At 44.3% G+C, this 26,855-nt stretch overlaps 1 protein-coding gene across 1 annotated transcript in view; it reads left to right on the top strand.

The window, feature by feature from the left end:
* Positions 1–4,062: 4,062 nt before the first annotated feature.
* Positions 4,063–26,855, top strand: part of SYNPR (synaptoporin) — a 157,772-nt gene continuing 134,979 nt past the window's right edge. The window contains exons 1-2 of the mRNA XM_033141312.1: positions 4,063–4,565; positions 4,680–4,745. Of these exons, the coding sequence (XP_032997203.1) occupies positions 4,548–4,565; positions 4,680–4,745 (84 nt within the window). The 5' untranslated portion in view covers positions 4,063–4,547. The remainder of the gene's footprint in view (positions 4,566–4,679; positions 4,746–26,855) is intronic.

The following is a 26,855-nucleotide window of genomic DNA, read 5'->3' as shown; positions in this document are numbered from 1 at the left end:
CCTCGTGGTTGTTCAGCCTGGAAGCCCAAACGCCAATATTTTTAACCAGGCACCCTTCAAATCTAGAGTAGAGTCTGTAAAGCTTACTGTATATAGTTGATTCTTCACGACTCCTTTCTAGGCTTCACATCTTTTTTATTAAATACAGAATACATATGCTGTTTTCAGAGAGCTTAACTAGGTGGTCTCATCCATCAGTACAGAAAGCTCAGAATCAAGAAGAAGAAGCACAGCAAAACATCAAGCAGTGTATGGAGAGCCAGGATCGGCTGACCACCTGTAGGCAATTCTTCTGGCATAGCAAGCCTGTCTGTTTATAAAGCATAAGTCATAAGAACTGCAAGAGTCCCTTACAAGGTGTTAGGTGGCTTTGCTCAGCAACAAGTGTGTCTAGTCTATATAGGCCCATCTCAATAAACAAAACAGTTCCTTTAGAGAGGAACTGGGAAGAGCAGGAGGTGGGACCCCCATTCACTGTGGTTCAGGGTAGGGTATGGGACAGCCTGGGTAAGGGGCACATGGCTGTGCTATCTGCTAGCCCCTCCTCCAACCTGGAGAATTGTGGTTGTCTTTTATCAGCCAGGTGTTGGGTCTGTGGCTGCTGTGGCTGAATGCCAAGTTGGCTCTGAGTAAGATCTCTGTCATCTGCTGACTGTGGGTGATGAGGCCGATTTGGTCTGCATCACCGAGACCTGGATGGGTGAGCAGAGTGGAGTTGGTCTAACCCAGCTGTGTCCACCTGGGTACTTGGTGCAGCATCAAGACCAGAGTTGTTGTGGTGTATAGAAATTCCTCCCATCTCTCTAGGCTCTCTGTCCAGTTCTTGAGGGGGCAGGGGAATCTAGCGTGTTTTATTCCCTTCACAAAGCTAATTTGCAGAGTGAGCAGCATTCAGAAGCAATATAGCTGTTTTTAATATTTTGGCTTCAACAGGAAAGTTCCATTAACTCCAACAAGAGATATCTGAGCATGCTTTGGTGCACTTAAATTCAGCTTGCCTCTTACCTGATCTATTCCCCTTCATTGTAATAATGAAGAAGTAGAATCAGTGTCACAGGCTCTTTTTAAACGTAGTTTTTATTAAGGTGCTAGAGAAGAGGAGGAGGAGGAGGAGTAGTAGTTTGCATTTGATATCCCGCTTTATCACTACCCAAAGGAGTCTCAAAGTGGCTAACATTCTCCTCTCCCTTCCTCCCCCACAACAAACACTCTGTGAGGTGAGTGAGGCTGAGAGACTTCAGAGAAGTGTGACTAGCCCAAGGTCACCCAGCAGCTGCATGTGGAGGAGCGGAGACATGAACCCGGTTCACCAGATTACGAGTCTACCGCTCTTAACCACGACACCACACTGGCTCTAGAGAAACATCCCATTACACAGTCCTTCCTGGGATGATCTTTAGAGATTCTGTTGATTAATTTATTTGAAGGGCTTTAATTTTTTTTTTAATAACTAACCAAGTCGCAACATTTCTAAATATTGCAATTTCCATTAACTCGTGGACTTAGCTCATGGTGAAAGGCTCAGCTGTAGATCATTTTCTTTCTATGCAGAAGGTTCCAGGTTCAATTCCTGGCATCTTTGGGGAAAGCTGAGAGTGACCTGTCTGAAACTTTGATAGCTGCTGCCAGAGTAGACCGTGCTGAACTAGATGGACCAATGGCCTTGACTCAGCATGAAAGAGTGTCCTATAGCCCTAAGGTGCAAATTAGACAATTATTTCAACACATAAATCTATTGGTCTGATCCTGTGTGTTACAGGATCAGACCAATAGATTTTAAAACAGATGCAAATGTGGAAAATCAGCTTTCCATTCTTTGTTTTTTTTAACAAAAGAATGAAGTGAGAATCAATAAATAGTCAGATGCAGTAGCATTTCTGTTTCAGATCATGGCAAAATTGTTACGCAGGTTATTCCCCAATAACTATTTTAATCCTTCAGGATAGAAATAGCTGACCAGACTACTCTTACCTCTAAAAAGCAGGCAATGAAGCCAAAGCATCACACTGAGTGAGGTCATTCCATAATCTGGGTGCCACAATCAAAATGATCTTCTCTCTTGTTCTCACCAACCACACCTCTGTCAGTGGGGGTGGACCCTGAGAAAGGGCCTCAGAAACTACACAAAGTTCTTGAACATGGTTAATCTAAGAGGGGCTGTTTCTGAAATACCACAGCCCACCTGTGGCAGGTTGGAGAATCTGTGGCCCTGCAGAAGTTGCTGGATTCAAACTCCTTTCAGCCCTAGCCACCATGTCATAACGTCAGCGAACTGTAGTCCAACAACATCTGGAGATGTTTAGAGATTTCAAAAGCAAAGCTAATGAAGTAAATGCTTAAGGAAAGTTAAGTGTGAACTTCCTTTCTTCTGTTTTCAAGGTTTGGTTCTCTTTTAAGAAATAAAGTTTTCCAAATTGCAAATTTTTGTTTCACATATTTTAAAACAGTCTCATAAACATTGAGGTGACAAAGATAAAAAAGAAGGGATGGGAGGATAGCTGCAGAAACAGAGGGATCAAGCAGAGTCATGGGGGGGGGCAGGGTCTAAAATGCCAAAACTCTTCAATTACGTATATTTGCATTTTTATGACACCCAGAGCTTTACGTACACTCCTCTAGGTTCTGTTTTTCTTCCTTGGGGTGGAGGAATAATGTCAGGAATTCTACTCTGTCGCTCCTCAGAAATGTGCCCCATCGAGAAGAGAGGCAGAGGCCTCACAGGAACCGTTCATGCCATGCCTCCTCTCATTTAGATTTGCTTGAGGGGTCGAATAGCAGCATCCTGCTTGCACCCCAGAGGAATAATCCATTCGGGATTCAAGTGGCACACCTCCCAATGGTGTGTTCTAAATAAATACACTCAAGAATGTCCCCTCGGTGCTTCAAGAAAGGCAGCAGGCCAGCTGAAGTGTTCAAAACAGTGCAGCATTTGGGAGAGATGTGTGATGTTCCTGGATGTTTATCTCGATATTGTGAGGAACACTGCAAAACAACAACAACAGTGACTCTTTAATGAGGTTTTAGTTTTCATGAAGAGAAGCACATAATTAATGACTTTTAAGGCTCTAATTGGTGTGCTGCCAAAGAAGCATGCCATTGCCCAACACCTGTAAGTCACACTGTGCTAATCCTCATGCTGATCTCTGCCAGTCCAAAAAGTAGCACATCGTTGCAGCCATAAAACCCCCAGACTACTTGGATGTAGTTATCTCTTTGGCTTGCTTTCTACCCACTTCCTTATGCAGCCTAGTCCTCTGCACGTCTGCTTCCAGCGAAGCAAATCCCACTGGTGATCAATGAATGGCACTGATTCCTAGATTAAGGAGACAACCCCATTTACCCAGGTGCAAGCCCAGCTGAATTCAATAAGACCTGCTTCTCAGTAGACATGGTTAGGATCGCACTGTACATTTGCTGAGGATGTGTACAAACCTAGCACATACATGCTGGAAAGAAATCTAATTTAGCTTAACTGAGAGAGAAAACACACACACACACACGAAAACACAAACACACACACACACACACAGGGGCTAAACGCATATATGGTGTAGTAAACAAGTATTAACTGCATTCACTGCTCCCTCTCTTGTTTTCCCCATTGCTTATTTCAGACTGTAAACTCCTTGGAGGCAGGGATTTATTTTTGCTTATGCCACTTGCATTCACGGACTGTGCAGTCACTCACGCCTACATTGCGTTCACTGGGGCTTACTCCCAAGTAAGAGTGGAAGGGCCATAGCTTAGTGGTAGAAGGTCTGCCTTGCAAGCAAAAGGTCCCGGGTTCAATCCCAGGCCTCTCCAGGTAGGGCTTGGGAGACTTGTGCGAAAAATCCCAGACAGCCGCTGCCAGTCAATGTAGGCATTACTGAGCTAGACAGGCCAGTGCTCTGACTCGGTATAAGGCAGCTTCTGGGGAGACGTAGGATCGGGCTACGAGTCCCACATCGCGCGGGAGAGGGAGGGCGCAGCTCTTCCCTCGGCGGGAAGACGCAGACTGAGGCGAGCGCGCAGGGGACGCTGCGCGGGGGGAAAAGCGCCGGAGTGGCACAGAGACCCCTTCTCTTCAAAAAGTCCTCCTCCTGTTCTTATTTCTGCCTCCGCTTCGACCTGCTGAGGAAGCGCGCCAGCACCGTCCAGAGGTTTGTGAGGGGAGAAGCGCTCAGCCCGTGAGAGCCGGGAGAAGGCGAAGCGAGCGGCTGAAGCGTCCCCCTCCTCTCTCAAGCAGCGGTCCGGGCACCTCGCACTCGCTTCTTCAGGCGACTAGAGCGCGGCAGAGCGGCGAGCCCGGGCAGCCCACCCCCTCCTCCTCCTCCTCCTCTCCTTCCCTCCGCCCAGCGCGCTCGGCTCGGGCGTGGATGTTCACTGGGAGCTCAGCTCTTCTGGGTTTCCCCCCACCCCGCCTCGCTCGCTCCAACCCGGGCTCCGTCCTCGGCTGCCTTGCTCGGCGCGGGCAAGCCGCCTAGAGCCTCTCCAGGGCGCTCCTTGCACCTGGACGCCGCCTTCTCCGGGGAAGCTGAAGTTTGCGCGCCAAAAGCTGGGCAGGGATGGAATCCGTCGACCAGGTAAGGGCGTCTGAGGGAGGGAGGCAGGCAAGGAGAAAGCGCGCGCGCAGGGAGGCTTCGCCGCAGGGGTTGGCATCCCCCCTGCCCTCACTGGCTTTTCTTTCCCCCCACCAGCTCGCCTCCAAGGGAACCTTCCGGGCGTTGAAGGAGCCCTTGGCTTTCCTGAGGGTGCTGGAGTGGGTAAGTCGGACTGCCAGCTCTAAGAGGTGGAGAAGGGAGGGCGGGCGAGCGGAAGGGGTGGTGTTTGGGCTTGTGTGGGGCTGGATATCTATGAGTGAGGGGTGCCTGGGTCGGCTGGGGGGAAGCTGTGTGCCCAACGTTGAAGGGAATGGTTGGACTCCCCTTGGTCTCAAGACAGTGGTTTCGGTGACTTCTTGACCCTCTGCTGATTAGGGGAAGGGTGTCCCCCTTTTTGGGGTGGGGATCTTGCAAATCCTAACCCCTCTGGATCTCCACCAACTGCTTTTCCTTTCGAGAGTGGGAGCAGGAAAGTCCAGCTCCAGGTTTTTCTTCCCCTTCTGAGGTAGGAAGAGGAGGGCATTATTTATTTATTTATTTTGAAAAATAGGGTTCTGGCATTCAAGTCCACCTAGAAAGGTTGCTAAGTGCTTGTTTTCTATTTAGGGAACAATAGCCCTCTCTGTTTTGCATTCACTTATTCTGGCTTGATGAAACAGGTGTGTTTCCTTCTCCTCCTCCCCTTCCTTCCTTCCTTCCTTCCCTCCCTCCCACCCTCCCACCCCCTTCAAGGTTCTGGTGAAGCCTGGCTAGGATTGTAAGTCCCTTGAGGAGGAGGAAGTAGGAACCTAGGGTGAAGAACTGGATTTGGGGTTAAGTGTGGGGAGGTGGAGAAAGACACAGTTGTGCTGCCTTTGCTTCCCCGGGATAGGAAATTGGGGAGGGAGATATGGAAGTGAGAGTTTCCCAAAGTGTAAACACAGGATTGAGTAGAGGCACATGTTCCTCCTAGCAACCTGCTGGGGAAAGGAAAGAGGATGGGGGGAAATAAGGGCAGGCAAAATGGTTCAAAAGCTTCTCTCTATCCCTGCTATTCCTTACCTACCGCCCCTTTCTAAGGGGCCTATTTGGCCTCCCCACAAAAACCCTTGAGGAGGCCTGGCTTCTCCTTCCCCACTTTTTGAGCTAGCCAGTGCCTCTGCCCAAGATGAATGGTATTTTAGATCCCAGCCCCTGTGCCCCCCTCCCACCTCCCCATGCACTCAAATTTGTTTGCTTTGTGCGTGGCTTCCTTTGGCTTCATCCACTCTGCTCATTTAAGTGCAAAACGAAAGAACTGAAGATATTTTCCCCCTCCTTTCTATCAAACATTTCCTCCTCCCCCCCCACCCCCTCTAGTTGTTATGCATTTAGCAAACTAGTCTCTGGGCTTGAGCAGTAAATTGAGGCAGATAATTGGTTAGCGGAATAATGTCAGTGTTTGTTTCTCTGATCCTTATTCGGAGTGAAATCTGCAGGTCAAATGACATCCATTGCCAGTAGGTCTGAAGGAAGAGGAAGAACCCATCTGAACGGAAAGTTCAGAGCCTGTCGTGGAAGATTAATCACATCCCCTCTAATGTTGAATGGCCAGCAAATTATGTAATATATATGTGTGTGGGGTGTATGTGTGTTTTGATTCACACATATTATGAACTTGTACATCCATCTGACATTTAGTACACACATCTGACGTTTAGTGCACACATCTGACGTTTGCGTTGACATACACAAGCCCTTTGAAGAAGCATTTTTTTCATTATTCTTTTCTTCTTCTGTGTGAGTCCAATGTTAAGTATTTTTGAATATGCACATATGGCCATATTTCCCCCATAAGATTTCCCCAGCCAAGTAGTTTGTTCTACATGGTTGTGTGAAACTTAGGATAGTTTTATATCTAACTCTTTCTACGGAAATGTGTAAACAATGAGGGGAGTGCTGCCAGTCTATTATTATTCCCTACCCCACACTGTTGCTTCTTGTGCATAAATTCGTTTTATGTTTGTGGAATGCATAAGAAAGCTTTTAATAAAAAGTTTTAGCTGCTAATTAAATGCTCTGTAGGAACAGTCTTAACTGCTAAATGAAGTGTGCCAAAGAAGCAGTTCATCAGTTGATGGGAATGCCTGTTGGGCATGAATTATATGTTTTAAGCCCACCTTTTCTACACGGAAATGCTGTTTGAAGGAAATGTATGTTGCTGGACCTTGGGGCTGGGCTAAATACTGGCAGTTCGTGTCTTTGCCTGTGAATACTGAATTTTATTTGTTATTATCTCTGTTTCAAGGATGGAGCAGAAGCTGAAAGGATGTAGTCATGTGGCCTATCCAAAGTCTGAAGAACACCCAAAACAGAGGGGGGGGGGAGGAAAAAGGAACAACTCATGGAGCAGGGAATCTAGCTGGTGCAGAAGGCTTGCTTCAGAAAACCAGTTGTTGGTGTAGAAAACTGATTAGGCCAGAAAATTTTGCATACTTTGGTTCCAAATAGTGTTGCAACTTGAGCCTAATGATGATGTGTTTGTTTCTTGCATCTTATCATCCAGCTAGACAATCACAGTGAAATAAATTGAAGGGCAAGTTAGGCATAGAAATGGAGCTTTTGCTTTCTGCCCATAATTTAATTGTGTTGCTACATATCACGTGTCTGCCTGCCTCTGCAGCACATGTGGTTGGATCTGTATTTATTTCATAGCAAACCTTGATACATTAGGTCACCTATGTCTGCTGAAGATTTTTGGGTTATGTATATGGAACTTCACATTGTCTAGGCAGGGTAGAAAGAATCTAGTTATGACCTATCTATGATTGTCTTAGAGTCGGTTAGAAGAAGCTTGATGCTTTCTGTCATATGACCGGTATATCATTTTGTTTTATACAAAAGCCACAATATATATGTGCCATTGTTTATGCATACCATCCTCTATGCTTCCTGAACTTTGCAATGAAACCTCAACTGGGGCCTTTTAAGGGAAGGGTGAGGCATTGTGGCAGGATGGAAGAGACTCAGACTTTGAAGAGAAAGTGCTTCTCCCCCCCCCCCAAGGTTCTTCTGTTGCCTCCCTTTTTTCAGCCAAGTCAAGGCAGAAATGTATGGAGCATTCAAAGGAAGATACAAAGAATGCTTTGGCAGTGTATTTTCCAGAGACTGCTATCAGCTTAATACGAGGATTGCACCAACTCAAACCTACAGATCTCTTGAGCTTTGAGCAAGAGGTGGACAGCATGACTCCATGAGGGTGCTTATGGGGTGGATTGCTGACCCACAAAGAGCTTGGCTTAAGGAATTGTAGAGTTGGAAGAGACACCAATGCAAGAAGGCAGCAGTCAGGGCTTTATGGTGCTACGGATTTTGACTCTTAAGTCTTTTCAGCTGCATTAGTTTTAGAGGAGCTTTCTACAATTAATAGCATCATTGGCATCAAGTATCCATCAATAATCACAGAGTTGTTCAGACTTGTGTAGGCTGATTATATAGCTTGCCTCACACCCAATAGTCTGTCGCCTTGGACAGATTTTGATATTCTGAAAAAATCTTCAAAATTACGATTTTTAGGTAGGAAAGCGAAGCATTATAATTCATAATAGTGGTGTGTTCTTGGCTGCTGCTACCATGCAAAGCTTTGAAATGTTTGTTCACTGTCTTTCATGCATGGAGACTTGATAGTGGAGTGTCTAATAAAGTTCTCAGTTTTGAATTTACATCTTTTCAATAGAATGTTGAACTACAATACTATGTTTCTTGCAGTGTCTCAAGAAGGCCAGCATCTCCAAACAATTTGATGTTTGTTGGACTCCAGCTCCTATCATCTCTGACCATTGGCCATACTGGCTGAGGCTGATGGGAGTTGGAGTTCATCAAATATCTGGAAGCAGCTAGGATGACTACCCTTGAGTTACTGTGCTGCAGACAGTTTATCTCGCTGCCAGCAGCAAGGTGTAAACTGGGCATAGGCAAACTCCGGCCCTCCAGATGTTTTGAGACTACAATTCCCATCATCCCTGACCACTGGTCCTGTTAGCTAGGAATGCTGGGAATTGTAGTTCCAAAACATCTGGAGGGCCGGAGTTTGCCTATGCCTGGTGTAAACCCTGAAGTGATCTCACAATATTCATAATGTTTGAATATTCATTCTTTGGTGACCAGAGTGGTGTCATGATGGTTTGAGTTTGACTACTTCAATAAATTGTTTTAAGCTTTTCACAGCATTGTGTTTTAACTGTTGTAACCCTCCCTGGCACCTTCATATGAACAACAAGTAATAAAACAACAGCAGCAGCAAGTAAGAGGAGCATTATTCATAGACTCTGTCCTTGTGGTTCAGGAAGTTCTATCTCTTTGTCCCTTTACATCCAAGGCTGTACCCAGCTGCCCCCCACAGCCTATTCAGGGGCCGTGGATAAGGCTGACCCAACTCGGAGACCACTCAACCTGGATTGTCATGGGAATAGCTACACAATTGGTAACATTTACATGGAAAGGGAAGGGGAATCTTGATAGATTACTTAATTTATGGATGGCCAGTGCAATCACTTTGAAGTGTCCTCTTCTCTCAGATGGAATTCATAAGGTTTTGTGCTTTACCAGGTTACAATACTGGGGCTAATCTTGCAAGTAGGAAGGCAACTAGGGCAACAGTGGAAGAAGACTTACAGCAAACTCAACCGAGCACATCTTAAAGGCCATTTTCCCATTTATTCTATGATGGCAGCAAAGAAGTTACTGTTTTCTGTCACCATCCCATCTGTTCAGTGTTGTGCGGAGGAATTTCCCCATGTGATGAGGGACTTCGTTGAAATCAGTCTGGCCAGAGATAGAGTCTCTGAGTTCCGGCACCTCTTTGTTGCATTACGGCAACTCTGTAGTGTGGTGGGAATCACTGAATTCTTCTGAGTTAAACGGCTATCACATGATCCGACACATTTTGGGTTGGGGGTGGGAGCAAGGGGAGTGTGTGGGTGGTGGCGGCGGCACAGCTCCAGGGATTCTTGGATGGAATTGATTACTTAGATTCTTTTTTCATCTGGCCTTTGGACTGGTTTGGGGACTGAAACTGCCCTTTTTGACCCACTGGATGACTTGAAAGGGAGATTGTTGGTGAGCATGACCCTCCTGGTTCCTCTTTTCGACTTCTCAGTGCCAGGGACGATGACCGCATGAAATATCTACTGGTGGATGCCAACCCCTTGGTTTCACGTGGAGTGGCCATCTACATATTACAGGCCCTGAAACTCAGGACCACCTTTTTGGCCAACTTCCCTTAGCCTTAGTCTTATGTATATTCCCAACATGGAGACTGTCGTCACGCCTGCTAGTGCTTTTTATTTTTATTTTATTTTATTTGTTTTAACCTGTTCGATTTTACTTCCAATTGTTTTAACTGTTGTATTCTCTGTATAATCGTGTCAGGCTACTGCCTGGTCTTTTACTATGTGCTATGGCCATAGGGCTAATGCAATAAATAAATTGAATTGAATTGACTTCTCAGTGGCATTTGACAACAGTGACCATTGTTCTTCTGGGTAACCTTATTAGGTATTGTGGTATTGAACTGCCACCATTTATTTCTGACCACAAGGACACCCAGTGGCCTGCAGGGTTCTGTGTGGTTCCATCTTGTCTCCTGTACTGTTTTACATCTATAGCATATCACTGGAAGAAGGCAGCAGAAGATTTAGGGGGTGGCGTCATCAATATGCTGATGATACCCAGCTCTATCTTTCTTTAACACATACGATCCTAGGGAGAAAATGGAAACCCTGGACCACTGTTTATTGTGAAGTGCTGGGGTATAACAAGCTAAAACTCAACTCAGGGAAAAAAACCACAGAAGTACTTGTGGCGGATGGGCCACCCAATTCAGGTTTAGGAGTGCAGCCTGCCTTGAATGCAGTTGCATTCCTTCTAAAAGTTCAAGCCTATAGTTTGGAGGTGCTCCTGCAAGCACACTGTGTTGCTGCTGAATGTGCAGGTTTTGAGGAGCATCTTTTCATGACTTCAGCTGGTACATCACCTACAGTCTTACCTGGTGAAAGAGGACCTTGCCACACTCACTCATACCCTAGGTACCTCTAGGTTAGACTACTGTAGTGTGTTCTAGATAGGGCTTCCCTTGAAAAAGGTTTACAAGCATCTGCTATTAGTGTAAAATGCTGTTGTCAGGGTCTTGACTGGAATGAGGTGAGCATAACATATTGTTCCATTTTCTTTTATCTACTCTGTGTGCCAGCTTGTTTCCAGACTCAATTCAAGATCCTAGTTTTTACCTCTAAGTGCATACATGATGTGGGAACCATAAGGACTGCCTTCTTTTATTTGCTCTATTTATCATTTGAGGCCCTGACTTGCTCTCCTTAGCTGTCTGAGACCTACTGGATGGCAACAAGGAACAGGGTTTTGGTGTGTTCTTGGGGTGGGAACACCTATCCTATGGAACACCTTTCTGGTTGAGATGAGACTCTCAGGGTTGTGAGTTTGAGCCCCACATTGGGCAAAAGATTCCTGCATTACAGGGTGTTGGACTAGATGATCCTTGTGGTCCCTTCCAGCTCTACGGTTCTGTGATTCTAGATTGACCAAAACCTGATACTGTACTTTATGATTTTCAGCATTTGGTTAAAATGTAGCTGTTTAGAATGGACTTCAACTGAAGGAAATTTCTCTCCTTGTTATATTAGGGTTGTTTCCTTTTGTCTGTATTCAGTTGGGGCTTTTGAGGCTGCTTGGGAAGAGATATGGGTTGTTTTGTGAATTTGGTTTCTATTGTTTGTATACTGCACTGTTTATGTAAGCCACTTGAAGGGGTTCTTTAAAAAAAGTTTTAAAGATTGCAAAAATAAATAAATAAATAAATAAATACGAAATATGCATGAGAAGACAAATGTTTTGAATGGGTCTTGGCTGTGTAAACAGAGTACACCAGTTGACATAGCAGTGATTATTTTCCTATCGCATGAATCTCTGATGGACAGTGGGACCAAAATTTAAAACAAGAAATGTGACTCAGCCGGGTGGTGTTCAAGTCTGTGCTGTGGTGTGGCTTTTTATCGCGGTGCAAAAACTTGCCCCAAAGCTGCTATAAGCCGAAGACACACAGAATTCACTTGTGTGCAAAGTAAGTGTAGTAGACAAGCAAGCTACACAGGTGTGGCAAAAGTTGGTAGCAGGACAATGAGACACACACCCCATTTCTGAAGCAAAGTGTGAGACCTCCCACCTCCTTAGCTCATAGATTATTCATGCTGATTTACACAATTGCCCTGAGTGACAATAAGGACACCAGTACCAGGCTTAGGAAGAGACATATGATTTGCGGCAAACATTCCCCCCCCCAGTAGCCGTTGGTATTGTTCCTTCAGTTTGAGTTGGTTGTTTTTTTGTTTTTTTTTTGCTTGTAAAAGGATATACTCAGGGATTGTAAATTTCATTTGGTAAAGTGGAATTTTGTTCCTTTTTTTAAACTTATATTTACAGTACAATCCCGTGTATTTTTACTTGGAAATAAGTGTGCATCAGCTGGCAGCCCTAGAAATGTGTTGTTTTCTTTAGAAGTTACTCTTTTTTCCTAAGCCTTGAAATATCAGTTTTGCTAATTTAGAAATAGTTTCTTTTCCCGCTTGAAAAAAACCTGACCGGCATGCAGCTTCTGTTTTGAATTGCTGTCTTTGGAAGAAAACATTAAACAAAAATAAAACAGGCAGAAGGCAGTTAGTGGATCAATCCTTGGTTTCCTTTCATCTTTTCAGTGTTGCTTTCGTTCTGTTCTTTCTGTTCCTCTCGCCCTCCTTAATAGGCATTTCACTTTATCTTGAGGCAGAAATTGCAAAACTCTTTAATGTACAGATAACGCTAGTGCAGTGTATTTATCTCTCCATCTGTAGCTGGAACTTATTTTCAAGCCTTACCATGGCAGTCTTCAGATAATCAAAGCTGATAAGCCTCAATTTTCAACATACATCAGCATAAGTAATGGGAGAATGAGGGCAAAACAGTATTCTAGGAACGCAAATGCTCTGTTTGGGTCAGTGTAAGTTGGAAGGAGCAAACATTCCAGAAAACAACAACAAAATTGGTTGGAGAAGATTCAGGGCTATATTTTTGTTGTATTCTGCAATTAAATGTATCACATCTAGGGCTGAGTGTGTAGTGAATGGGGAAAAGCATGTGCAGAAACTTTAGCTGGTCCAGAGTGGCACTTTGAGAGTGACTCAGCATTTGGGTGGGACAGGCAGAGGTCCAAGCCTGTTTTATTTTCATTGAGTACATATTTGTTTTCAGACCAATTCAGGGGGCTAGCTTAATCTTAATCTAATGTGTTAGATATCTAAAGGATCATCTCATAACATGTATGCAGTCTTGTAGATGCAGGTCAACATCAGAGGGCCTTGTGCCTCTTCACCACCAATGAGTTTAGCAAGTTGACACTTAGAGGCAAGAGCTTCTTAGCTGTATCCCCTCATCAACATCTGTTTCATCAGTGTTTTTATTTCACTGTATTGCCAACACATGGCTATTTCTAGAGGGGCTTTGGGGATTGCTTCTATTGTTTTTTAACTTGAGTGCCGTTTTCCACTTTGGTGTGTGTATGTGTGTGTGTAATATAGGCAGGATATAACTATTTTAATAAATTGATTAAATGCAGCACTTACTGTTTTTACAAATATGTCTGCAGTGCCAAAATATGATTTTCCCTTTTGATGATTCTCCCCAGCACTTCTTTGTAGAATATTAGTATATTTGTTTAATAAGTCTTACTTTGATATTTGATATTACTTTGATATTTTGTAGCCAAATAGGATTGTGCTAATCCAGTTCTAACTGTAGCTTCTTGTCCCTCATAAAGATTTCCCAGGAGACAGATGAGGTGATCCGGCACTCCCATTTCTTTAAGAACTTGCCATAGTTTGTTGTGGTCGACACAGTCAGATGCTTTTTATTGCGGGATACAATACTTAAATAGAAATTAAAAATTTATCAAATGAAACTATAACTGGGAAACGGTTCTGACCACCAGATTCTGACCAGGACTGTGCCTCAATTTCCCTAATGTCTGCAATTATGTAAGTAAATGCCTACATTTGTTCAACAGGTGACCTTGCTTCCTGTTCTGTAGACTCTGCCTCTTTCCATTATTAAAGGGCTACATTCTGGAACCTACAATTTATTTTGAAGGCTTACAGCTGTGTCTCTTGGTGAGAGATGTAAACAAACATTTGCTGCCCTTACCTGAGTCTCTAACCCATTGAATTTATATATCATGTATTGTAACAAAAGTGAAGGGAGAACGGGTACCGCTGCCGATGAGTCATCGGGTGTTGCTGCTCTGAATCTTTTTACCTTTGTGTTGTTTCACCAAGAGACATTGCCATCATTTAAAGCCTGAGAATATATGCTTGCTTTTACACATTTCAGTACTTCTTCACATTGCATATAATTAACTTAGGGAATTCGCTATCACAAGGTGGTTAGATGGACACAAACTTGGGTGTCTTTAAAAGAGTTTTTTTTTAAATAAAAAATGCAGATAAAACCAGTTAAACTTTTTTCCTGATCAAAGTCCATCGAGTTGTGTTGATCCCATAGAAGAAGGAGAAAGAGAGGCACACAAGACTCTTATCTGAACAAATTACTGTTGAATATATATATTTATAAGATTTTCGGTGACCCAGATCTTCCTCAGGCAGAATGTTTGAGGGAAGAAATGAGAAAATATTTAGATATTTCTGTGCAGAGACTCCCCGCTGTGCCTGGCTTATCCTATTGTCTGCAACCCTTTCAATATTAAGATGAAGTTGATGCAGATCATGCTTAACTATGTTAAATGTAGGACATATGCTGAAGCTTCAGGATATACAAAGGCTTCCTAGACCAAAGAAGTAAGTAAAAATCTCCTTTTAGGTTTCTTTTTGGATCTGTTTAGCATTACTAGGTGCAGAGTTACGTCACACTAAGAGAATGTTGTAGTGGGAAAAGTTGGAGGGCACCCATGATTTTTTTTTTTAAATGACATGAGTCCTGTGTCACCCTGAAGACTAACAATATTAGAATGTGACCTTGCATGGGCTTTAGCCTGCCAAAGTTATGCCACAATACATTTGTTAAACTTAAAATGCCAGAAGATTCTTTGTTACAGTTGTTGTTTTTTTGTAGCAATGGATGGAGCACAGCTATTCCTTTAGAATTTGCAGATTCAAAGTTCATCAAGAGAATGTACATAAAGCTATTCTCTGATCATGACATTGCTAGCAGTTGTCTACACATCCAACTCAAAAGCAACTGAGAGGAAAGGCAAAATGCCTGCATGTTTCTGTCAGCTTGAACCTTTTTTGTACTTCTCTCCTGTTATCACTTTTATACTTGTTTTGACTCAAGTGTGTCTCACGGACCCAACCTGGCTGAAGAACCTAAAGCTGTAAATATATTCAAATGTGCCTGGTCCTACTGAACAAAATGGGACTTGATTTTGAGTAAACAGGCATAGGGCTGCACTGTGTGTGTGTGTGTGTGTGTGTGTGTGTAGTCGTTTGTTGTGTTTAGTCATTTAGTCATTTGTTGTTGTTGTTCAGTCGTTCAGTCATGTCCAACTCTTCGTGACACCATGGACCAGAGCACGCCAGGCACGCCTATCCTCCACTGCCTCCCGCAGTTTGGCCAAACTCATGGTAGTCGCTTCGAGAACACTGTCCAACCATCTCATCCTCTGTCGTCCCCTTCTCCTTGTGCCCTCCATCTTTCCCAACATCAGGGTCTTTTCCAGGGAGTCTTCCCTTCTCATGAGGTGGCCAAAGTACTGGAGCCTCAACTTCAGGATCTGCCCTTCCAGTGAGCACTCAGGGCTGATTTATTTAAGGATGGATAAGTTTGATCTTTTTGCAGTCCATGGGACTCTCAAGAGTCTCCTCCAGCACCATAATTCAAGTCGTTTAGTTGTGTCCAACTCTTTGTGACCCCATGGACCAGAGCACGCCAGGCACTCCTGTCTTCCACTGCCTCCCGCAGTTTGGTCATGTTGGTAGCATATATATATCTGAAGAATAGAAGCATATATGTATCTGAAGAAGTGTGCATGCACACAAAAGCTCATACCAAGAACAAACTCAGTTGGTCTCTAAGGTGCTACTGGAAAGAATTTTCTATTTTGTTTCGACTATGGCAGACCAACACGGCTACCCACCTGTAATTGTATACCACCCTTCATCTGCAGATCCCAGGGCAGTTCACAACATAAAATTGCAATATAAAAACCACAGAATACATAGTAAAAACAAGAAAAACAACAAACCAATAATTCCCCCTCCCGCAACACATTTAAAAGGACATTGGATGTCAGTCAGCCCAAGGCCTGGTTGAAGAGGAACATTTTTGTCTGGTACCTAAAGGCATATAACGAAGGCACTGGGCGAGCCTCCCTGGGGAGAGGAGTCCACAACCGGGAAGCCACTGCATTCTCGTGTTTCCACCCTCTACACCTCTTGTGGAGGGGGCACATGCATAGCTGTCAACTTTTCCCTTTTCTTAAAAAGGGAAATTCCCTTATGCCGAATAGGATTCCTCGCAAGAAAAGGGAAAAATTGACAGCTATGGGCACACAAAGAAGCGCCCCCAGGGATGATCTCAGGGTCTGGGTAGGTCCTTGAGGTATTGCAGTCCTTAGACTTTTAGGGCTTATAGGTCAAAACCAGCACTTTGAATTGTGCCTGGGGTCTTGAGGGGACAATTTCTTTTTCAGAGATTACTTTTCAAAAGCTCCTCCCTGCTCACACACAAATTGGCCACCCTGTCATGTATGATCTAGTTGACATTCCTGCATTGTAGGGGGTTAGACTAGATGGCCCTCAGAGTCACTTCCAACTCGGCAGTTCTGCGATTCTATGAAATTGCCAGTTTGAAAATCTCATGAGGGAGTTGTTGAAGGGGAATGTTGCCTGTAGATCTCATGAAGAGTTATGATATAAGGGGTTCACAAATGCATATAAAGTTAGCTCTTCTTGTTCCTCCCAGATCCCAGTGTCAGTGATAGGGGGGGACAACAATATATGCTGCAAACAAGGCCAAACCTTTGTTTGCCCATGCCCAATATCTTGAAGTAGGGCATGCCACTGTGTCAGTTTATATGTCTCAATTGATAGGCCAATATATTTTATATCTATCTACTGTATATATCTATCCCTGCCACTTCTCAAGTTGATCTGGGGACTCACTGTGATTATTTGAGGAAGGACAAAAATCAGAAATATATTTAAGATATTGAAATAATACGGTGAACTCCACAGCTTTTATGGATGAACACCATGGAGTTCCATCATTTGTTGTTTTCCAGCACCATGAATTAACTGTGCACATCCTCTAAGTACATTAGAACCTCCAAATCCCTTCCCTTCCCTTTTGGTCTATAGGAAATTTTGCTACAGGTCTGTGTTAAGAGCCCTGCCAATGAGCTCTGATTTATTAGTTGTTATGATTTGAATCCAGTAATCAAGCGTTCAGCAGGCAAAGCATAAGAAACAGAAATTTGCATTTGGTTATGAGGGATCTGGCCTAAAGATCTACCCTTCTAGGGATTCTAAAATATAAACAGCATGTTCTTCAGAGTTGTTGCAAGGGCAGAGATGATGATGATGATGATGATGATGATGATGATGATGATGATAATGATAATGATGATATTACTTACACCCTACCATCTGGCTGGGTTTCTCCTAATTAGAATAATGTATTTATATAAAGAATAGCATGCAATGTATTTTCTAACCTTTTTTGTGCTGCTCATTCCCTGCCTTTCAAAAGATTTTATACAAGATGAAGGATTTCATGGGAATGTCGAACATTCATCATCTTCAGCCTGCATCTTTTCAGGTTTTCTCTTTTAGTCCAGGTACAAGTGGTCACAAAGTGTTTTGCAACAGAACATCCATTTTGGTATAGTAGAGAAGACACACACACACACACACACACACCCCGCCGCTTTCTCTAGACTTGCTGAATTAGGCATGCAGTACCAATTGTGGAATTGTGTTGCAACGTCTGTGAAAAATCTGTTTAATTAAAAAAAAAAAGTATTCAACTCCCCCCCCCCCCATAAAAATACGGTAAGTATTACCTGAAGTTCTGCACATAGCAAATGGCCAGCTCTGCAGACTAGTGGAACTGTTGGCCTGTCACTCTGATGTTTATTGCAGGAGAAATACCTGATGTAGCAGGCAATCCTGTAGAACACTGAGTTTGAAGTACATGATTGTAGACTTAAAGTACAGAGAAGGTGGGAGGGGAGGGGAGGGGAGGTGGAAGAAATGTCCTTCTAAATTTCCAAAAGAAAATTATTTGAGATCCTGTTTACCTAAGAGAAGGGTTTAAAGCAGTGCTTCACTGCGCATCTACATTTCAAAAGAATCTTCTTTCGGTGTTTTCTGTCCTTCCCAAATCCGCTTCTTTACTTGCTAAGTATTAACTGCAGCACTAATATGCATTTCTGCAGATGAAGTGAATCCATAATCTTTTTTTTTTTTAGTTGAAATTTTTACACTTTTCTAAATTCAGTACAGACTACGTGGTACAGTGCAAACATATAAGAGTACAGCAGCAACAAAACAAGGAGGGGATTGTGGCGTTTGCCTTTCTAGGGAATACACATAAGAGCAGGAGTGAGTAAGGGGTTAAGTGGCTGACCCTAGGCTGTCCAATAAACAGAGGGGGGGAGGAGCTAGGGGCAGCTGAAGGAGTCAGTTAGAGTTAGAGAGCGGGGAGTTAAGGGCAGTTGTTGAAGAGCAGTTGATCGAGGGAGTTGGTTGGTGGGTGGTTGTTGATTGTGAGGGTTGGTGGTGAGGTCTAGTGGTGAGCGTAGGCAGGGTTGTAACCAATTTCTTAAGTTGTTGAAGTTTTTAAATAAACACTTATTATTTTGTTTAAAATTGCACCCTGACTGTGAAAGTTATTACCAGGGAGGGGATCCTGGTTGGTGGCAGCGAAGCGCGTGGTGGCACAGGGATCAATAGTCCGTCAAACGACCGGGGACCCTGTGTGATCGCCACAAAACTGGTGGCAGCGGCGGGATAAGATCAATACGCCAGCAGGAGACATCAATAAGCCCGTGGAGGGATATTGAAATCGTTGTGCCTGTTCACCACAAAATTGGCAGAATCAGCTGGGGTTAAACAATACACCTGGAAGGGGAAGGGTAAATCTGTGAAGTGATAACCTAGCCCGGGGGTGTAGTTGTGGGTACCCAAGGACGCTGCAAGGCTAAGATAACAAAAGGAGAAAAGAGAGCTCACAAATCTGTTCTGGCAGGGGGTTTTGACTTGGGGTCCGAGGAAGTAAGCTTAACGGGTAGAGAGAAGACCCATAGCAGAACTTTGAGACCCGAGTCTGGAGAAACCTAGTCAGGGGGAACAGTGCTGAGAGGAGATTTCTCTTATTTTGTTAATTTAACTGTCAATCCTCAATCACACAATATGCCACCTAAAAAGACAAAGAACCCTGTGAGGGAACCAGCTCAAGATAGCTCTGAAGGGGAGGAAAATGGGAATCCTCTGAGGGAAGAGCAGAGCTTAGAAGATGTCACTAATATTTTACCTGAGGCGAGAGAGCCACAAGTGTCTATAGAATTAGAAAAGTGGAAACTAGAACAACAATATAAATTTGAATTAGAAAAAGAAAGAATGCAATTTCAGTTGGAAATGAGGAAACTAGAATTAGCAGCAATGGAGAATCAAAACAACAGTAATAACACCAGTAGTCAAACAACAGGGAAGGTAGATTTAAAGCGTTTCCCTGAGTTCAGGGAGAAAGATAGCCCAGAGGCTTTTCTGATATCATTTGAGAGAGCCTGTAAAGATTTCCAAGTGAAGGATGAGGAGAAAATGGTGATCTTAAGGGCTAGAATTAGTGGGGTACTGGCAGAAATATACGCCCAAATGACAGAAGAACAGTCAACAGATTTTGAGATGTTTAAACAATTAATTTATACGAGGTTTGGAATTACCTCAGAACAACTAAGAAAAAAATTCAGGAGTGTGACAAAGTTGAGAGAAGAAACGTATGCTCAGTTGGGGGCAAAAATTACAAATTACCTCAAAAAATGGTTAGAGCAGGAGGGTGCGGATTCAATTCAAAAAATCAGAGAGGTTATTGCGTTGGAGCAATTTTATGCCACCATAACTGGGGAGCTGAAATATCTTGTAAAGGAAAGAAGTCCTAAAACCATCCAGGAGGCAGCAACCCTAGCTGACCAAATTAATGAAATTAGGGACCATGGATTTGATAGTCCAAAATTTGGCGGGAAATTGTGGGGGAACCCCAGAAACCAATTTCAATATGCTAAAGGAAGCTCTTCTCCGGCAATGAAAAAGGGAAACATACCACAGTCAAAAAGCCCAAGTGACGTGGGCCAAACTAACACCCATACCTCTGAGGTAAAAGAAAATAAATCTAATTATACTGGGGGAAGAGATATGAGGTGCTGGTCGTGCAACAAACTGGGCCACAGAAGCTTTGAATGTAAGACTGGTGAACAAGTTAAATCTGGGAGCACAAACACTCAAAAACACTCTTATTGTATCCACTCAGTAGGGCAGGGTGAGGCTAAGCAGGTTGCCACGGAAACCGAAGCTTTAGCTAGGCCTGAGACAGAGGATATTCCTGAGGCCTCAGTAATACACTGTTACTTGATTAAACAGAATGATTTGCTCTTGAGAAAGTCAGGGGAAAATATTTGGATTGAAAACAAAAAATATCTAGGGTTAAAAGATACCGGATCCCAAATCACAATTGTCCATCCTGAGGTAATCAGTCCCGATAAAGTAATTCCAGGAAAAACTATAGAATTAAAAGGAATCGCCAAGGAGCCAGTTAGACTCCAAATGGCTGAGGTAAACATTAAGTTACATGACTGGAGTGGAAAGTGGCAAGTGGCCATTTCAGAGGAAATCCCCACTGCGGTGCTTATCGGTTGGGATCTCCTGGAGCATGTACAGAGTGCGTTTGTTATTACCCGCTCCAAGGGGGGCCAACTGTCAACTGATACTGAGGGAAGCGAAACAGTTGCCAATGAGGGCAGGACTCAAAGTCCTCAAGTTGAAACTTTGAGTGAGCCAGGCTTCCTAATACCTTTTAAAACTACTCAAAAGACTAATTTCTCTCAGGAACAAAAGAATGACATAGGACTAAACAGCTGTTTTGAGGCAGCAAAATCTACTGTTCCATTAACCCCTGATTGCCCAGAGAGGTTCTGCTTAGAGGAGGGGCTGTTATATCGTGAAGCCCTTAGCACACCTTATAAAGGGGGAGGAGGAAACCGCAGACAACTAGTGGTTCCTCACATGTATAGAGAAAAAATCATAAAGCAAGCCCATAATAGTATTTTTGGGGCACATATGGGGATAACTCGGACCAAACAAAGAGTGGCACAAAATTTCTATTGGCCAGGAATGGGGAAGCAAATTAAAATGTATTGCCAAGCCTATGACATTTGCCAGAGGCGGGGATCAGGTCAGGACAAAACCAAGGCAAAACTGTGTCCTCTACCTGTAATCTCCACACCATTCCAGCGGTTAGGTCTTGATATTCTGGGACCCTTGCCGCGGGCAACTAAACGGGGAAATAAATACCTTTTAACGATCATAGATTTTGCAACTAGGTATCCGGAAGCGATAGCCTTAAGAAATATAGAAACTGAAACGGTAGCGGATGCACTAATTAACTATATGAGTCGCTTAGGATTCGCTAGTGAGTTGGTGACGGATCTAGGCCCATCTTTTACATCTAGGCTCATGAAACGGCTGTGGGAAGTGTGTGGCATCACCCACATAACTTCTAGCCGTTATCATCCGGAGACTAACGGATTAGTTGAAAAATTTAATGGGACATTGATGAGAATGATCAAAGCATATGTAGCAGAGAACCCAAACGATTGGGACTGTAAACTACAACCTCTGCTATATGCTTACCGTGATATTCCCCAAGAAAGCACTGGGTACAGTCCCTTTGAACTCTTGCTAGGGCGCAAAGTAAACGGGCCTTTAGATCTCCTCCGAAGGAATTGGGAGGTTCACCGAGAGAATGACCCAGAGTCAGTGGTGGAGTATTTATATAACCTTCAGAACACCCTACGGCGGTCTTTAGAATTAGCTGGGGAAAATCTTAAAAATGCCCAGTTAAAGCAGAAGACCTGGTACGATAAAAAGGCCAGAGAAAGAACTTTTAAACCGGGAGATGAAGTATTATTGCTACGACCCATAAAAGGGAATAAATTGCAACTAGCCTGGGAGGGACCATATCAAATCGTGGCCAAAATAAATGATGTAAACTACCTTATCCAGCAGGGGGATGAGGGGCGCAAGGTAGTTCACGTAAACATGATTAAGCCTTACCAGAGAACCGAAAGCTGGGCTCTCTATGCTATCCGGGATGACCCAGAGGAAGCAGAAATACCATGCTGGGAGGGGAGAGGGGAGCAAGAATGTAACATACAAGAAGTTAAGCTAGCCCCTACCTTAACCCACTCACAGCAGGAAGAAATAAGAAACATCCTACAAAAATTTAAAATGATTTTCAGTAACACTCCAGGACTAGCAAAAGGGGTAGTCCATCACATTGACACCGGAGAGGCTAAGCCCATAGCAGTAACCCCTTATAGGATTACCGGGGAATACGTGGCGAGAATTCGTAAGGAAGTTCAAGAAATGCTGAGAGCAGGACTGATAGTCCCCTCAGAGAGTCCCTGGGCAGCCCCAGTTGTACTTTTAGACAAGCCTGATGGCTCTGTCAGATTTTGCATTGATTATAGAAAATTAAACCATGTCACTAAAGCGGACGCCTACCCAATGCCCCGTTTAGATGACCTTATTGAGTCTATAAGCCGATGTCACTTCATTACATGCCTAGACTTAACAAAGGGTTATTATCAGGTACAAATGAACCCAGGGGACCAAGAAAAGACAGCTTTTAGAAGTCCCCTAGGGCTATATGAATTTACAGTCATGCCTTTTGGACTAAAAAACGCCCCAGCAACTTTCCAGAGGTTAGTGAACAAAATCCTGCAGGGTTTAAGCGAGTTCACAGTTGCTTATCTCGACGACATTGCCATCTATAGTCAAACCTGGGCTGAGCATAAAGAACATCTAGAGACAGTATTGCAACGGATTAAGATGGCAGGCCTGACAATTAAAGCTAGCAAATGTCAGATTGGTGGCTCTGCAATTAAATACCTCGGACACATGGTGGGTGGAGGAAAGATAAAACCTGTAGAAACCCAAGTAGAGGCAATCTCAAACTGGCCGACCCCCACGTCTAAGAAAAAAGTCAGAGCTTTCCTAGGCCTAGCTGGGTACTATCGTAAATTTATTCCACGATTCAGCGAGTTGGCCGCCCCATTATCGGACCTAACTCGGAAAAAGGAACCAGATAGTATCAAATGGACAGCTGTCTGCCAGCAGGCGTTTGATGCCCTAAAAAGTGCCTTGATGACTGGACCCATCCTCGTCGCACCCAACTACGACCTGGAGTTCACCATCTACACGGATGCGTCCAATGCCGGGATCGGGGCCGTGTTGTGCCAACCGGGAGAAGGAGACGACCTGCATCCCATCATGTATATAAGCAAAAAACTGTTGCCACGAGAAAAACATCTTTCTACAATAGAGAAGGAATGCTTTGCCATCGTCTGGGCGCTGCAAAAGTTAAAGCCATATATTTGGGGTCGAAAATTTACACTATGCACTGACCATTCCCCCTTGCTATGGTTAAGGACGATGAAAAATAACAGCAAACTAATGAGGTGGGCCCTTTTATTGCAAGATTATAATTTCACCATCAAGAACGTGAAAGGGACCCTAAATGTAGTAGCCGATGCGTTGTCCAGGAGTCCAGATGGAAAGGGTTAACCACGATCCATGAACATCCTCTTTTGTAAATAAGCTCGTTATGTGAATGTCTAATGTGGTACATGCTTTGGCCATAGATTACAGTTATTGATAAATATATTGATTTATTTGAAATAGGTACGTAAGTATAAAAATGTCTGATGTCAAGTGTTTTAGGCAGTTTGATCAGGAGTATAACTCTGTCCAGTTATCCCTCCTGAATCAAACTTATTTAAGGGGGGAGGTATGTGGCGTTTGCCTTTCTAGGGAATACACATAAGAGCAGGAGTGAGTAAGGGGTTAAGTGGCTGACCCTAGGCTGTCCAATAAACAGAGGGGGGGAGGAGCTAGGGGCAGCTGAAGGAGTCAGTTAGAGTTAGAGAGCGGGGAGTTAAGGGCAGTTGTTGAAGAGCAGTTGATCGAGGGAGTTGGTTGGTGGGTGGTTGTTGATTGTGAGGGTTGGTGGTGAGGTCTAGTGGTGAGCGTAGGCAGGGTTGTAACCAATTTCTTAAGTTGTTGAAGTTTTTAAATAAACACTTATTATTTTGTTTAAAATTGCACCCTGACTGTGAAAGTTATTACCAGGGAGGGGATCCTGGTTGGTGGCAGCGAAGCGCGTGGTGGCACAGGGATCAATAGTCCGTCAAACGACCGGGGACCCTGTGTGATCGCCACAGGGATGTTAAAGGAAAGAAAGGGGGAGACACAGGAAAGCGAAATGAAAACCTAGTAAAGCACATCCAAGCGTCGAACATACAGCAGATGCATAACAAAATGGAGAGCACAATATTCAAGAAATTAATGTAAGGAAGTTGCCTGAGTTAATGTGTTGTGATTTTCCAGCAAAAGCACCCGGTGTGCAAATCAGGGCCAGTGATGAGTGTGGTCTGGGGGAGGGTTCAATGAGTCCTAAAATTCTTCATCCTTTCCTGCTGGTGTTAACAGATGTGGAAATGAATTGTATGGGGGTCGGGGGAATCGCAGCAGCAGCCTTCTCCCCTGATCTAGCTTACCATCCAACACTCCACATGAAAATAGGGACATTCTGTTGGGTGCCGCATGTGCAAATGGTTCTCCATATATGTGGCCGTCCCCGGAATTACAAATCAGTCCCCATACAAAATCCATTGAAGTTGAAAAGTGTCCCCGGATTCATTGAAAAAAAAAATCTGGTAACCTTAGCCATAGACCCTGCTCAGTCAAATCCTTTTGATACTTCAGAGTATACTTGGATCATGGTTTCAAGATCTTACTTAATTCCTCCCCTGCTGCTCTGATGGCAAGAAGCATCCTTTATTTTAAAAATGGATATTGAGGCACTATAACGAAGCAACAGGATTTCAGGCAGTGGGGTTTTAAGACAAACGTCAGTTAAAGAGGGTCTTGGCATGACTGAGATGTTTCTTTCTTCCTTTGCGGATATTGACACTTGCAGGAATCTGCTGGGCAGGCTGATTTCATCCTGAACAGGCAGCAGTGATTAAGAGCCCTGGAACTATAACCTGCCATGATCTAGATGCAGGGGCGGAGGAAGAAGGGGTGCGGGGAGTGCTGTTTGCCCCGGGTGTCATCACTGAAGGGTGTGTGTGACAAAATGACAAAAATATGAGTTTAAAAAAATTGGGCTCACGAAACCTTTTAGTTCAGTCAACAAACGTAACAAAACGCAGCTGGCACTGGGTGCCACACCGTGGGGGCCAGCACTTACCGCGGGGCCTGCAGCGTGCCCAAGCCACGTGTCTTTCCTGGGAGTGATGTGGTGGCTTGGGCGCCTGCAGGTTTCACGCTGCCTTAAACGGCAGTGTGGGACTTGCATCTGCCCTCCGCCTCTCCCTCAGCCGCCCTACAGCTGAGGGAGAGGCGGTAGAGAGGCTCCATGCAGCACGTCCCACCCCCATGGGTGGCTCGCCCCACCCTGGCTGCAGGATGTGCACGCCGCACCTGGCAGCTGAGTGGCTAGTACTTAATTCGTTCCGGAGGTCCGTTTTTAACCCGAAACTGTTCTTAACCTGAAGCACCACTTTAGCTAATGGGACCTCCTGCTGCCGCTGTGCTGTCAGAGCACAATTTCTGATCTTAAGCGGAGTTCTTAACCTGAAGCGTACTTAACCTGAAGCGTACTTAACCTGAGGTACCACTTTATACATATTCATGCAGACTGAATCTGCTGGTGGTATACACTATGGATGGGTGAGCTTCTCTCCTTCCCCCAACCAACCCCACTGCAACTGAACCCCAGCTGGAGCCAAGTGCAAAATAGAGATTTTGATTGTAGGCCCATACAGTGGTACCTAAGGCTACAGACACTTCAGGTTACAGATTCCACCAACCCAGAAATAACGCTTCAGGTTAAGAACTTTGCTTCAGGATAAGAACAGAAATCGTGCTCTGGCGGCACAGTGGCAGCGGGAGGCCCCATTAGCTAAAGTGGTGCTTCAAGTTAAGAACAGTTTCGTGTTAAGAACAGACCTCCAGAACGAATTAAGTTCTTAACCCGAGGTACCACTGTACTTAGAATTACGGTAAGGAACAGTGCATCTCAGTCCAGGAATCTTTGCCCCACCACCCAGTACTAGACCTGAAACAATCCTGCCACACAAAAATCTGTTTCTGGTTCCCACCCAACACCCACTTTCTTCATTGCACAACCTAACTGGGGATGGGGAGAGTTCTTGCTATTATTAAATAACCAGGAGACAGAAATCCTTGGTGATCTACAGCAAACCAACCAGAGATCTAGTGTGTAGATCCCTGTCCACACACTATGAATGATATTTTTCTTAAATAAATTGATAGCTGGCTGTTAATAATACCGAAGCACAAACCTTTCCTTCTCCAGCTGTTGCCACCCCCCACCCCCACTGCAGCCCCTTCCCAGGATACCCTTCCCTTATCCTGACTCTGTTGAAATATTACAGGCTGGGAAAGGGATATCAAAACTCACTGCAACAGCAAAGGCAGTAGGCAGGGAAAGGCGCTTCATTGTTAGTTTACTGTGACTTGTGTTTATACATGGAGCTGAAGGTGCCATTCATGGGTCTCCCTGTCATCACAACTACGTGAAGGTGGAACAAGGGTTCTTTAAAGCCCTTCAGGGGAAATTTCAATTATGGCAGTTGTTATTGTCATTATCTTCACTCCCTCTGCTAACACATTTATATCACGCTTTTGCTCCAAAGAGCTCAAGGTTCTGTATGCATTTCTCGCCCTCGATATTTTATCCCCACGGTAACCTTGTGGAGGAACTTAGGCTGAGAGACAGTACCTGGCCAGCAGTCATTCAGTGGGCTTCATGGCTGGGGGGGGGGAAGGGGGAGGGATTGAATCCTGATCCCCCAGGCCCCTCTAACCACTATACCACCCTGGTTCTGCCACCACCAACCACTTTGTGTTTTGCCCTCACCCCTGCTTTAGACATGACTGGAAGAGATGAAAG

This window comes from Lacerta agilis, chromosome 2, assembly GCF_009819535.1.
Source record: "Lacerta agilis isolate rLacAgi1 chromosome 2, rLacAgi1.pri, whole genome shotgun sequence".
Classification (NCBI taxonomy): domain Eukaryota; kingdom Metazoa; phylum Chordata; class Lepidosauria; order Squamata; family Lacertidae; genus Lacerta; species Lacerta agilis.
Note: the sequence above shows the minus strand (reverse complement) of the source record. Positions and strands in the feature narration are given on the sequence as shown.